General features: G+C 44.8%; 1 protein-coding gene across 2 annotated transcripts in view; it reads right to left on the bottom strand.

Moving 5' to 3' along the window:
• Nucleotides 1–1,251, bottom strand: part of ADAMTS18 (ADAM metallopeptidase with thrombospondin type 1 motif 18) — a 77,348-nt gene extending 76,097 nt beyond the window's left edge. Inside the window, exons 1-2 of one of the 2 annotated variants that reach the window (XM_059481477.1) lie at nucleotides 1,145–1,251; nucleotides 913–991 (exon numbers count right to left, since the gene is read on the bottom strand). In XM_059481477.1, coding sequence (XP_059337460.1) covers nucleotides 913–964 — 52 coding nt within the window. In that variant the 5' untranslated portion in view covers nucleotides 965–991; nucleotides 1,145–1,251. The remainder of the gene's footprint in view (nucleotides 1–912; nucleotides 992–1,144) is intronic. The other variant, XM_059481476.1, reaches the window with a different exon arrangement.
• Between the last annotated feature and the right edge of the window lie 13,156 nt (nucleotides 1,252–14,407).

The raw sequence follows: 14,407 nt of genomic DNA, 5'->3' as shown, positions 1-14,407 counted from the left end.
GCAATTAATTTCTCTTCCTAAATTGAAATAGCACCATCAAAGGGAAAAACCCTTCCTTTTTGTGTTGTAACAGATGTTGCAAAATCTCCCAATCAATCTCTTCGCCTGAATAGACTTTATTGGACCCACATTAGGCTGAAAACGCAACCACCGACAGGTTGCCTTTCCTTAGACAGTGGAAGCAATACATCAAGAGCTTTCACTTTCCTCGAGTGGTGTTAATCAACGGCAGAAGCTGAGGGCGCTAAGCAGGCTGGTGGCCAAAAAATGCAAGCAGCTGCTGGAGAGAGGGAATCCCCCAGCGAGCAGAGCACAGGGTGCAGGAGGGGTTTCCTTTCTGCACCCTGGTGTGGCTCTCTGTCGCACTTTGTTTCTGCTCACACACAACACAAAGCATATACTGCACTTCAAAAGTCCCAAAGCCATCAGCATCTACGTGCTAGTCACTCCAGCCTGGGAACAAATGGCTCCTGAGCTCCCACTCACACAAGCCCTTTCGCTCCAGGCTTTTCCCCCCTTAGCCTGCATTGCACAGCTCCTCCTGCTCCCCCACACAAATCTTTTCATTACTTTTTTCTCACTGCTTCCACAACAGACACGTGAGGTTTTGCTGTTGTGGCTACACACACACATTCATCTTTCTAATCGCACATGGAAACGTGGATGTATTTACCATCTCATTCATTTGCTTTGCTGCTACATATTGTTCCTTTCAGCTTTAGCACACAGGGCTTAACAAGTTAATCCCTGCCCATGGTTCACCATCCCGCAGTAGCCAGCCTGCTTGTACTTTATGCTCCCTAAACACTCTGACTTCTCCCCTCTAAATATTCACTCCACGAAAAAAAAAAAAAAAAGAAAAAAAAATCCATGCAAATATTCACATACAGACACAGAAAGAGCTATACAAACCATGAGTCAATTCACTGATGCTGTCACTGGTTAAAGTTGCCGCATGAGACATGCAACAGAGGCAGCACAGCTGAAGGGTCTGCAAGAGAAAGAAAAAATAAAAGAGAGAGAGAGAAAAGGAGCATTGGGTGAAGTTTCCTTGACAAGGCAAGGCAGAAACACAAGGCACCAGAAACCGCAGTAACCTGGTATAAAAGTACACTAGGCGACTGCAAAAGAAAGCGCTCTCGACCTGCCTTTACAGCGCTTCCGAGCCACGGGAGAGTCTGGAATTGCATGGAGCTGCCGCCGAGGATCGCAGCAGGTAAAGTCCAGACGGCCAGCAGGAGACAGTCCATGTTCCGCCGCGCACCTGGCGAGCGCTACCTGCTGCCCGGGCCGTGCGGCCGCCTGCCCCGCATGGTCACCTGGGCGCTGCCCCGCAGCCGCTGCGGCGGCCGGCGGAGCGCGGGGAGCGGCGCCCAGGTGAGCGCGGCCCCGGCCGCCCGAGCGCTTTAAGCCCCGCCGCCGCCGCCGCCGCCGCCGCCGCGGGGCAGCGCTGCCTCCGGCGCCGCGTCTGGAGCGGCCGCACCCGGGGGGCGAGCGGGGCGGGCGGGACCCGCGGGGCGGAGCGGGGCCGGGCCGGGCGGGACAGCGGGCGGGAGGCACCTGGGGCCGGGCACGGCGGAGCGGAGCGGCGGGCGGGGGGAGCCGCGCACGGCACGGCACGGCACGGCACGGCACGGCAGGGCGCACCTGAGGGGATGTGCAGACAGCGGGGGACCTGCGGAGCGGGGCACAATGGGGGCCGGACCGCTGGGGGTGGTCGGGCTGGAAGGGATCACGGTGGATCCAGCCACAGTCAACCCAAGAGCCAGGCACAGGATGGTCAGGCTGGAAGGGATCACAGTGGATCCAGCCACAGTCAACCCAAGAGCCAGGCACAGGATGGTCAGGCTGGAAGGGATCACGGTGGATCCAGCCACAGTCAACCCAAGAGCCAGGCACAGGATGGTCAGGCTGGAAGGGATCACGGTGGATCCAGCCATGGTCATCCCAAGCACTGGGCACAGGATGGTCAGGCTGGAAGGGATCACGGTGGATCTAGCCACAGTCATCCCAAGCACCGGGCACAGGATGGTCAGGCTGGAAGGGATCACAGTGGATCTAGCCACAGTCATCCCAAGCACCGGGCACAGGATGGTCAGGCTGGAAGGGATCACAGTGGATCTAGCCACAGTCATCCCAAGCACCAGGCACAGGATGGTCAGGCTGGAAGGGATCACGGTGGATCCAGCCATGGTCATCCCAAGCACTGGGCACAGGATGGTCAGGCTGGAGGGGATCGCTGTGGATCAGCTGGTCCATCACGGTCATCCCAAGCACCAGGCACAGGGTTGTCTCCAGGCAGTTTTGGAATGTCCCCAGTGATGGAGACTCCACATTCTCTCTGGACAATCTCTTCCAGTGTTCAGCCGCTGCACAAGGAAGAAGTCCTTCTTCATGTCCAGATGGAACTTCCTAGGCATCAGTTTCTGCTCAGGGCCTCTTGTCCCATTGCTGGGCACCTCCAGTTGGCACCTGGCTCCTTCCCTTTGTCACTCCTCCTTCAGACACTTCAGGTGCTTGGCACTATGTCTTCATACATTGATGTGGTCCCCTCCCTTCACAAAGATTCCCTCTCTTTACTAAGAGAGTTCTGTGAGAATGCTGAGGAAGCACAGTCCAGGACAAGCCGTGCAGCTTCCAATACTCACTTGGAGACAAATGTGCTGTTATTTTCTATTATTTTTAAAAGCTGCATCATTTGATAACAAAGAAACAAATCACATGAAGATGAAGTTGCCTGGGAAGTGAACACAGCTGTTGACAGGTACTGGACACTGATGTCCATCGAGCAGCTGATTTTCACACAGTGGTTCACACAAACTGATCCAAACACAGCCCCAGATTCTGGTCCCAACCAATGTAGTTGTGCTATTGCACTCTCCTTTCTGCAGAAAATTTCAGGAAAGGATCAAAGATCCAAATAATCTAATAGCAAACAAGTATTGAAGTGGATGGGACTGGTCCAGGCTGGAAATCAACACAGAGCTTGTTTCTGATGATTTTGGCACTTGGGAGAAGTGTCCCTCACCTCATGATCTCTCTTTTGTGCCAGAGATTTTCCAGTATGTGTCTCAGTCTAATCTCCCTCAAAATCTCCTTTGTCCCACAGTCACACAGAGAAAATAAACAGTAACTGTGTCAGCTTAAGGTGCCTCTTTGCCCCAGGTGGCACAGGAGCTGGAGAGCACCTATGGAAGTTGAGGTGAGACAGAGGTCATCTACTCTGCCTGCCCCCTTCACCAGGGGCATCGTGATGACTAGTCTGGGGCAGTGGATTAGACAGATCTGAGATATTTTTGCTTTTAAAGCATTTCCTGTCTTTAAAAATTAAATAAATTCCCAGGCGTGGAATTTTTCCTTCATCTCCCTCCATTTTTCCAGCAGCTTTTACATTATCACCTTCTGAATATATTGTGATAAAGTTTCAAAATCTTTTTGTAACAGGGCACCTGCCACCTCCCACTGAGTATATTCAAATGAAAGAGCTAGTCACAGGTTTACAATGGTCCCAGTGGAGTAGAACACATAAAAATGCTGTGCATGGCAGATAATAGGAGAAAAATATAAAATTACTGGGCTGTAATTTTATTATCAGCCCTCCGCACTCTGAGTAGACAGACCTGACTGGTTTCAGTAGGCTATTTGACAATGAAATTTGACATTTCATTTGCTGTGAGGGGAGAGAAGTAAATACAATTCTCCAGCAATTACAAGAATCATTTAAGAAATAAAAACAACTTCCACCATGAACTGTGCATCAGTGAAAGGAGGTTTGCTCTGGGTTTCTGTAGAGCTAAGATTTCACTCTGGGGATTTATAGTTTCTGGGTACGATCAAAGAAGAAGAAAAAATGTGACACTGCTTTGCATGACTATAAATGACATGCATCTAAATTTGAGTTGGCATTAGGCAGGGGACCCCAACCTTTCCTGGCCTGTAGGCAGCAACATTGATCAGTTAACATGCTCAGACAACATCATCCTTTGCTCCCCAAGTCAATCAAGATCCCAGCCGTGATGGTCATAAACATCAGAGAATCCTGCAAGGCAGCTCGTTCCATGTGCAAACACACCATGCAAAACATCAGAGAAAGCTAAAGCTGCTCAGCCAGCAGTGGAGTAAACAATGCAGTCAGAGGGGGGCTTTCCTCCCCCCTCTCCCCAGCAAGCCCCACCTCAGATGACCACACAGATTTCCTCAGAGACAGCCATTACCACGCTGCAGTCTCATTGGGCTCTATCCTGCCTAAGCTCCCAGGATGGATGCTCCCACCAATTTTTTATGCTGATCAGTTTTATCAGGTTCTTAAAAGTTCATTATTTTACCTGAAGAGTTTGCATCCACCTGTTCTAATTGTTTTCACCCGTGTGAGAAACTCCTTTATTGCCAAGGAATACAAGGGACTGCAGAGCCAGCAAAGGTTGTCACTCTGGAGCAGCTTTGCCCTGCAGGTAGCAATAACCTTCTTGGGGAGGGATCTCCAGCCTGAAGAGATCAGCTACAAACCCCCAGTGGGGAGGCCAGGATTTCTCCCAGAGCTGCAAGGCAGAGGAGGAGTTTGCTGCTCCACAGCAACAGTGAATTCCTGCTTCACTTTCCCCACACCAAGGTCCAAGAGCAGAGCCCAGGTTTCACCAGGATGTTCTCAGCCCCCTCTCCAGACAGACCACACCTGCAAGCAAAGTGTCTGTCCACTGTCCTGATGTCTGCATGCAAACATGTTAGATGTTCTTGTTTCGACCTGTGAGCAAATCATATAAAACTGATTACTATTTTTCAGGAGTCTATTCTTTCTAATTCTGAATCCTTCTTTTCCAATAAACTTTCCTAGATTTTTTTCCCCCAAGAATGATGCTGTCATGGCCATCATGATGGAGTCAAACTGCACACAGATCTCACACAGCTGTGGCTGCCCCATCTCTGGAATCACCCAAGGCCAGGTTGGATGGGGCTTGAATCAATCCTGTCTGAAGGAAGGCGTCCCTGCCCATGGCAGGGGTGTTGGAAGGAGAGGTCCCTTCCCACCCAAACCATCCCATGGTTCTATGATCAGTGCTTACTGCTAACATGACGGACAGGCATGCAGGAGAAACAAGCCCTGGGCTAAAACACCACCATGTTTGTTTTGCCATTTTGGTTAGAGCAGCTCTTCATCATGTGGGACATTTGTGAGCACTGACTTGAGTGAATAATTCACAGAAGACAGAGAGCTGTCAATCTAGATTATCTTCCAGATTTATTTGTGTTTAAAATTAATTTGTATAATTTATACCACATATGGCTGGATGACTGGAGGCAGAGTACTTCTGATGGGAAAAGGTGCAGGGAGGGCTCATTTTATTGGATATTCAGTGAATATGCAAAGTAGAATCAGAGCAGAATTCCTGCTTGACCATTTCTGGGACCATTTCTTGCCAAATTACATACTTGTTGGGTTACTTAAGGATACATATAAGCACTCCATAGGATTCTTCCAGCTCCATCTTTACCCTCTCTATGTTTATCCTCATGATGAAGTTTCCCTCTTGTGAGGCACAGAAGCCTTTTGCCTTCCATTCCAGTGAGGGACGATTAACCACATGCTGGGTGAAACTCTTTGCGTAGAAGTCTTAGAATTCCCCTTACAAATGACCCTCTTTAGAATGAGCTGATAGTGTTTAAAACCCATCAGTTTCATCTTTGTCACAAGTTGAAGAGGCCCCGTAGTGAAATTATGCTCCAAAGTTGGTTGTGCTCCACACTCAACACAACAGCTAAGGAGGCTTTTCTTTCTCATTATGTTTTTCATTCAATAACCTCAAGGCATTTTTTGAATTTATATAATTTGTCTAAAGAGTTCAGCAGCTGTTACTCAGTTGTAGCAGGATGAGACGGCTGGTTGAGCAAAATATGAGCAACTTAAAAAAGACCTTGGGGAAGGATTCCTGTAGATTCAGTGGAATTGCAGGGATATGAGCAGCTGGTATAAAATCCCATTGGTCTATCTGTACATTATCTAAACCCACGCAATGCTGTACAATTTGGGGCCAAATTAGCCAGCTGGCATGACTGACCACAGCTCCTTTCTCCTGAGAAGATAATCTTTGTGTCCTCCCTGCCAGAAAGATCCTTCGTGCAGAGAGGAGGCTGTGAACAGAGAGAGTTGGTGCCCCTCAGGTTTGGGGTGAGGGCACATCCTGATGCACTGATGGTCTGAGGACACAGCTCAGTTTCCCCACAGCTGCAGCACATCCTGCACTGCTCTGACTTCCCCAGAGCAGGGTTGTAAAGTACCAGAGAGCACTGGAATGGCAGCTGACAGCAGATCCACTCCTGCACTGTCCTCTTCCCCCCTCCACCCCAAATTTTGAAAGCCTACTCTCATAAATAGAAACTCCGAGGACTCCTTTGTCTACTTCCACAAAATCTGAAGCTGACTACAGTGTTCTGAGGAATGGAAAATGCTAGTTTAGCAGGTTCCCAAAAGCATGTTTCTGCATTTCTAACCAGTATTCAGTTTACCATATGAGCTACTGGAGTAGAGTTGCTTTTGCCTGATGGTTAATTGCATTTTTCAGTGACACGTGGCACAGGCTATACCATGCCACTGGTTATTCTGTTTATGGGTAACTATATTTCAGCTGACATGAAAACTCATAAGTAACAAAAACACATACTGGTTAACTTAGTGTAGTTCCTCCATTAATTCCTGATCCTTAAGGACTTGAAAGTTCACAGAATAAAATTCCACTGTCTCACCAGTTTCTCTATTAAATTCTACTCTCTGCAGCTGCCTTAAAACATGGTGTTAGGACGGAAGTCATAACTTCAGCTTGTCCCTAAACCCACAGTTTTCAGTTTGCATCCTATAAAGTCTTTCAAATACCTTGCAATAAAGAGTAATCATTGAGGAATAGGTTTCCACCACCATTTACAGTAATATTTTCTGGCAATAAGCCCCTATAGCTTTTTAGTCACAGCCCCTGGAAAAGGAGCTCCATCCAGCATTCCTGTTGCACCCTAACTCCATGAAATCAAAAAACCAATGTTTACATTTTTTCCTCACCCAATTTGCACGTAGCACTGGGCTGTTATAGTCCCAAATAAATGCTTTTGATTACAAATATTAAACACAATTTTCTGCTTACATGCATTTCTCTGTATTGCACAGCATGTCCATCCTAATTTGATTAGTTCTACACATTTATTTGTGCTAGCTGGACATCCCATTTTCTGGCATGTAGTATGGAGTTCCAGCTATCCTGCTGACTTGTTGCCATTGTCCTTGCTCTGTCCTGCGACACAGGAGATTTGGGCTCAGGAGCGGAACTAAACCCACCTTCCAAGCAATGTTCTGCATTTCTCCAGCCGTCTCTGCTGTAGGCTGCTGCTTAGATTTTAGAACAGATTAACTGACTTGCATTTCTAGTGTCACCAGCAATTTTTGGAAGGGGGAGGGGAGACCAAGGAAGCAAGACAGACAACCTAAAAACTTTGCAAACAGCATTTGCTTGGCTCGGGTCCAGACGTCACAAGTGGCTGCCACGGTGTCCCGACCATTCTGTGGCTGGAAAGTGAACAGGGGGAAGCTGCAGCTCAGTGCACGGGGGCTCTGTCACACACCCAGACCGAAATTAAATGAAAATGTCCATCACTAATAGAGGAAAAATAAAAGCTGTCATTGTGGGTGGCCCCACGAAGGCTTTGCAAGCACTACATTTTAGAAGAGTTTTCCTGGAAGCATGCCAAGGGTAATTAAAGCACAGGTACCTCCAAACTCACAGAACTCTAATAAAAACAATTATGCAGTTTATAATGTTGTGCACATGCCAAAATTTGTATTTATACAATGGATCAAAAATGGCACGGGAGAAACTGCGCAGTCCAGCAGGTTCAAAGATCCACTTTGAAAATGCTTTTTATAAATAGCGATTTGCACTCTACCCAGAAGGCTGGGTAGCCTTCAGAGTCACAAAGACACAGTTAAAACCCCTGCAAATTACTTCTAAGATGCTAGGATTGGTTTCAGACGTACTCTGGCATCACATGCAGGAAGGAAAGCTCAGTCCCTGTTACAGTCAGCCAGCATCTGCACCCCAGAAAAGGATAAACCAGGCCAAGAAACAAAATCCATATGGAAGTTTCCACCTCTGTCTTCCATGTTAGGAATGTATGAGATTATTCCACCCCCAAAACAAATGGTATTGGGATGAAATGGTTCCTCATTCATTTCTTATTGGTTCTTCTTGTCATGTCTGTAAACAACATATATTTGTTTCATCCAACAGAGACTAAAAGTTCTGCTTTTCTCCCCCATTCCTGGTAGTGTTGCTTCATCACACCCAAGCCTGAAATATTATCTTGCTTTTTCATTTTATTACTGGACTGGAAAGGTAACTTCTGCTGATGTGACTAGTTCCCACAAGTCCTGGCATCAGTTTGAAGATAAGATCTCTGATTACAATTCTCCTGCTTGTACCCAGTTAGTTTCAGGTTGGGAGTCTGAGTTCTGGGATGAAAATTTTGGGACTTAATTTTCCACAGTAACAAGAATTCACAGCTCCAGTTGGCCTCAAGAGGAACTGAACCTCCTGAGCATTTCTGAACAGGGATCCCTGTATGCTTTTGAGCAACGTACCCCAAGAAGAATGTTGCTGGGAAGATTTACTCTCCAGTCCTTTGTAAACGTGTTTCTTCTTTTATTCGCTGCTCATTTCATGAGCCAGGCAAAGAAAATTGGCTTCTCTTTTCTCTGAATTTCATTATTTGCAGATTTTTTTAATACAAGATAATGCTTCTTTGGCTGGCTCCTGGGATTCCTCTATTAAAAACTTCCCTCCCTTCTCACATCAATGAGCCTTTGTTTCTCCAGCCTTCTTGCTGGGAACACAGATTGCAAAGGAGCTCAGGAGGCTTTTCAGTCCCTTCTGTGGAACAGTTGGGGCGTACTCACAAATCCTTTGTTTTACCATTCTCAATTAAGTCTCAGCCCATTTCCAATGAAAATTAGGTGGTTTTACTTCTGGTACAGTGTGTATTCATCTTCCCTTGGTAGGTGTCTGCCCAGACCCACCACCTTCATGTCCTTCTTACCCGAACTGGACTTCCCTGGGAGAATTTTAACTACGGCTTGGCAAACAAACAGGAAAAGGTCTCCCACAGAATTATGGAGCTGTTCCATATTTGCTTCTATAAGAAAGGGCTTGCAGCACCATGCAATACTGTACAAAGAAGGTGTTGTCTAAAAGATCTGCACAGATACTCTGTTTGCTGTGCACTGAAAGACTCTAAACTCTTGTTCCATAACAAGGGTGGGATTTGTGTCAGACACTGGAACGTGGTGTCTTTTGAGGACCAGGGCTCATTACTTGAGGACTGCACTGCACCACAATGGCAGTGAGCAATCACAGCTTTGGATAAGGACATTAATTCCCTTCCAATTGCTTTATACTCTTTCATCAGGAAAACAAGGCCTTTGTGACCTACCTTTTATTCTTCTGCAAAGAGATTTATTTTTTACCACTGATTTTTATGCTAAAGGATAATGAGAACAGATGAAGAATATGGTAGCAGTAGCTGTAGAGGATTCCTTGAGCTAGGTGCCGAACACATGCAGAACAGAAAACTGGTCCCTATCCCAAGAGCTCAGCTTACTGTTTTTAATTTACCACAGCCTTCTTTGCATTCCTAATTTGCAAACAAAACTATTCCCCGACTGTGGTGTTGATTTCCAAAGTGATTTCAGCATGCTGAGGAATCAAACAGCTGTTTTACAAACTCAGTGTTGCACCAGTTGCTGTGACAACATTTAATAATATCTTACTCTGTGTGTGTGTGTACTGAGTGGAAAGTGTTTGATTTTTGTCTGCTTTCAATAGAGCAGGATGTTGGAAAAAAAAAAAAAGAATTAGATCATTTTATGTTGTATGCCTGTAACACTGAAATCAGCAGCTCTTATTAAACTGAATTTAGTAAGGCAAGAATTGGGCCTTTATAGTAGCATTTTAGGAAAAGTGCTGCAGTGGAGCATGTATAAAAGGTAGCTGTGAGGGCGATTTCTAGTCCTATTACAATAAGAGAAATATGGAATAGAATATTCATGAAAATTGGAGTCCTGAAGGTTGAGGCTCTCCTTGGCAAACCCTTATGTACAAGTCTAATTCCAGGTATGTTTATGTTTGCTGAGAGGTGCCTCATAATCAAAATCCTTCCCTTCCTCCCCTTTAAGGAATAGCAGATACTGTGACAGTGCTGTTGTTTTGCTCCGTGGATGAACTCTTTAAGACTGTAACATTAATAAAAGTGATTTCATGGCCATTTCAGTCATTTTACTTTTAATGAGAGCAGGAGTATTTTAGCTTGAATTTAAGTGAGATTTAAACCTCCTTGGCAGGGCAGACACAGCAACATTGTGCTAGAGCTGCATAACAGAAACTCAGACTGATTAGTCTGTTTGAGGGTAGCTTGATCAGTTTTCCCCCATGCTTCCAGGATAATTGTACTGAATCTAGAGAAAGAACCTTGCTGGCTCCAGCTCAGCCCTTCCAGCCAGCCACCCTCATGGAATGAAACTGGAGTCCCATGGCAGGACATGCACAGGATCTTCCAGAGAAACATGGAAGGCAGCACATCAAGGCAAAAACTATTTACAGTCAGAATTCGACAACTGATGTTCAGGACTTGAGTTATCTTGGCTTATTTTCATAGCCCAGTATAAAATAGAATTAAAAGTAAACAGAAGAATGTGACAGGCAAAATATTCATTAGATTGACAAAGCAGTTTTATTTTTTATGGCCTATAAGAATCTAAGGTTCAGGATTTATTTTTTTTTCAGTATCTATCTTTTGTTTCCCCTTGACTACATATATACACATTCGTGCCTTGTTCATCTGTAATCCCACACTCAGGGTGTCAAGACATAAATGCAGCTCTCATGAGTCGAATTTTCTCACTGCAAACTGAGGAAAATGGGCAGTTAATTATTAAGTCTCTGTTTTCCAGAGACATTTTTTTCTGCAGCCTGTCTCATGACAGTATGGAGACAAGGAGAGGTGAAAGCAGATGGGTCTGGATGAGTGCCAGCCATCTGGGAATCCTTCACAAGTACCTGAAATAGAAGCAAGGTAGGGCACATTGAGGTGAGCGGATTCCAGATTCTACCTGAAAGCTCCGTAGGTGGCCTAAGGCCACTTGAATCTAATCCAAAACAGGCACCTGGCTCTGGCCTGGATGCCTGCCAGTTTCATAGCATATTCTATCCCTGAATTATGGTGTCTGGACTTATTTCATGGCTTATTGTTGTATGTCTTTTAAAACTAATTCCTCACTGAAAGATGTTTGAAATTCAAGGCTTTCTTCAGTTTCCCCACTTTATTCTGGAGCTGCAGACACTTGCCTTATTGGGTCCAGGACAAACCTGCTCTAAGGATTCCCTAAATAGAACTTAATGCTTTGGTAGCTGCTGGTTGTTGTTTTTTGGGAGGAGGAAGGAAAGGGGGAATGGAGGCTTGAGTTATGCCTTTACCTTGTTGATAACTATGACAAGGGATAGCTTTTATAAGGCCAAAGTTGTCACTGAGTGCCTGTGCAACTTTTAAAGCACTTTTTAATAGATTTAAAGGGATCCATTTCTTTGCAATGATTAAAGCTTGATGGCTTGTAACTACTAATATGGTTTGTAGATGCTAACCCCTGAATTATCACATTGCTCTTGTTAAAGATCAGTCTTCCACATTTCAGTGAGATTCTTCTGACTTCTTCCTTATGGGCTGCCCGAAGGAACTCTGCTGTGGAGCTTCATAACTGTTGGACTTCTCTGGAATACTAAGTCAGGCTTACTCATACTCCAAAACTCCAAAAGGAGAAGAAAAATCTCCTAAAACCCAAATGTGAGTTGTATAGTCAATATTTCCTCCACAGAGGAATAAAATGCCTAAAATACTCAAGGGAAAATTTAGCAATGGGTGATACAACTTCTCCCTGAGAGTCAAATGTTTAGCTTATGATGTTGAAATATTTTAAGTGGACAGCACTACAGGATTTCTCAGTGCTACAAGGGCAGCTTAGATGGTAATGTGTTCATCTTTCTTCTTTCTATCAGATCTGTCAGAATGGTTTGTGTCTTCATGATTTTGTATAACCAGCAAATCTAATCCTTACCAGATGCCTGGACTTTATACTGCAGTGTTGCATATTCTTAATTATGCTACTATCTGCCCACCTCAGTACTTGGTTATCATTATCACACTGAGCAGTCTACTTAGTTAAACTTTGAAAGAAACAGAAAAGCAGACTTTTGCAAGCTCTTTTCCTAAGTTAGGCAGTTTCCCTGTAACAAAAAACATGTTGCTGTTTAAACAGCCCAGAAAGGAATTACCTGACCAGAATAAATAATAACTGCCTGAGGGTATGTTCCCTCTCAAATCTTGATTTGAAATTGCTGATCAAGTGCTAGATTAAGTGAATTACTTACGACTCTCAATTAATAAATACCAAAGCAACTTGGCTGAGAAAACAACAGAGAACATGAAACAAAGAACACAATGCCCACGTCTGCAAAAATCACTGGGAGTGGTTTGTTAGAGACCTGGGCATCACACAGAGAAGAGATTTCTCCTGAATCAGCCTGAGAGCTGAACCAAGGGTCATCTGTTATGTCCCACCTAAAACTTTAATAAGCTTCTCAGAAGGATTTAAAGACTGTTGGGCCTATAGGAAAAAGGAAAATAACTGCAAAGTCAGGAGAACACTTAACCTGAGATTTATGTGTTGTATCAACAATAATGGAAAGCCCGAGAGAGACCAAGGGTTCAAGACATGAACCTATTATGTGTGTGTGTGGAGTGTGGAATGTGGGAAGCTTAGGGCTACCATATTTCTGTCCAGGTTTTCCCAGACAAAATGAAATGCAGTGAGACTAATGTGTCTGGGATGCATCCTTGATTTATACCCATACAGTAAGCTCAGGGTGAATTGGATTTACTGTGCTCACACAGATCACCTACTCAGTGCACACACGTTAGATCCCATTGCATCCCAAATGCAGGAGATCCATTGTCCACATGCCACAGGACAGATCTGACCCTGTGCAATGGAGGTGTCTGCAAATGGCCTTGGTCTGCTCATCAGGTGACTAAACCTTGGCTTTTCCTAGACAAAATATCTAGGCAGAAAAAGACAACGTTCCTGGAAAAAGTCAGACGCAGTCCTAGCTAAACTGCATAGGTAGAAGTTTGATTTAATGTGCTTAATGGTATCTTTAGAGAAACATTTGAAGATATCATTAGTATCAGAATTTTTGTAAAAAGAATGGTATTCACAGATACTGCAAATTTTATTGTTCTGAGTGTCCACAGAGTGAGATGAGAAAAATATGTCATTGTCAACTCTTGTTTACAATGGGACAGAAATAAGTGTTGCTGTTCAAGACAGAGGGATCCTCCTTGAAACATTAAAAGTCTAATAAGCCATTTTCCTTCCAGCCTAATATGCATTTATTGTTAATATACACCAAAAATCCTGATCTTCATTGTAGATTTTAAGGACTTTCAGTGCTTTTTGGAAATGCACTTTGAAGTATTTGTATTTTGAAGAGGCTCTGCAGTCCTCAGGTAGAGACAGTCCTTCATATTCAGAAGTTTTTGGAGCTCCACAATGTGCACTTGCTGCATATACCCACATTCCCTGTCTTGGACCACAAAACTGGGAAGTTGAATGAAGAAGTAATTATATCCTCAGCAATGTATCATTAGTATTTCAGTAGAGGAAAGGCAAGAAGAAGATGAGGAGCAGCTGTGCAGCAAGCTCCAGGGTGGCTGAGCACAACCCAAGCAGACACATTCTGTCACCTCTTTCTTGGGCCAGGACCCAAGTTCTGCACGTATTGAGCAACTGGCAGCTACAGAAGCACTCTAAGACATAATCTGATTTCAATTTCCAATGTGCACTGATGGCCACGAAGTTACAGTATCTTATCTGACTCCTATTTCTTTGGATTAAAAAAAGGGCAACTTTATCTAAAAGTCTGCCTCGTTACAGCATACACTGTCAGAGGAACACATCCTGTTCAACTTGAAGCCTATCTAAATAACCTAACTCAAAGCATACCCACAAGTATTCCTTTAAACAATGTGAAAATAGTGCTAAGCATTTTTTTCCAAATCCATAGGGTAAGAAGCAGGCAATGACAAAGCCAGGAGCACTTTTCCATGCAGTCCCTGTGCGTGCTCCAGCCTGAACAGCAGTCGGTGTGGGAATGGTGGGACCCAGAGCATCCCAAGGTTATGCTACACCTACTGTGTGCATTAAGGAATGTCTCTGTTCTGCACCACCATCACATTTTACATTCTGACTCCACTGCAGCCAAGGAGCAAGTCAAGACAAAATTACCTTTGCCAGTAAGCCTGAAATTCCCCTCAGCAGATGTCA

The sequence above is a fragment of the Ammospiza nelsoni genome, chromosome 13, assembly GCF_027579445.1.
Source record: "Ammospiza nelsoni isolate bAmmNel1 chromosome 13, bAmmNel1.pri, whole genome shotgun sequence".
Classification (NCBI taxonomy): domain Eukaryota; kingdom Metazoa; phylum Chordata; class Aves; order Passeriformes; family Passerellidae; genus Ammospiza; species Ammospiza nelsoni.
This window is presented reverse-complemented; position numbering and strand designations above follow the sequence as displayed.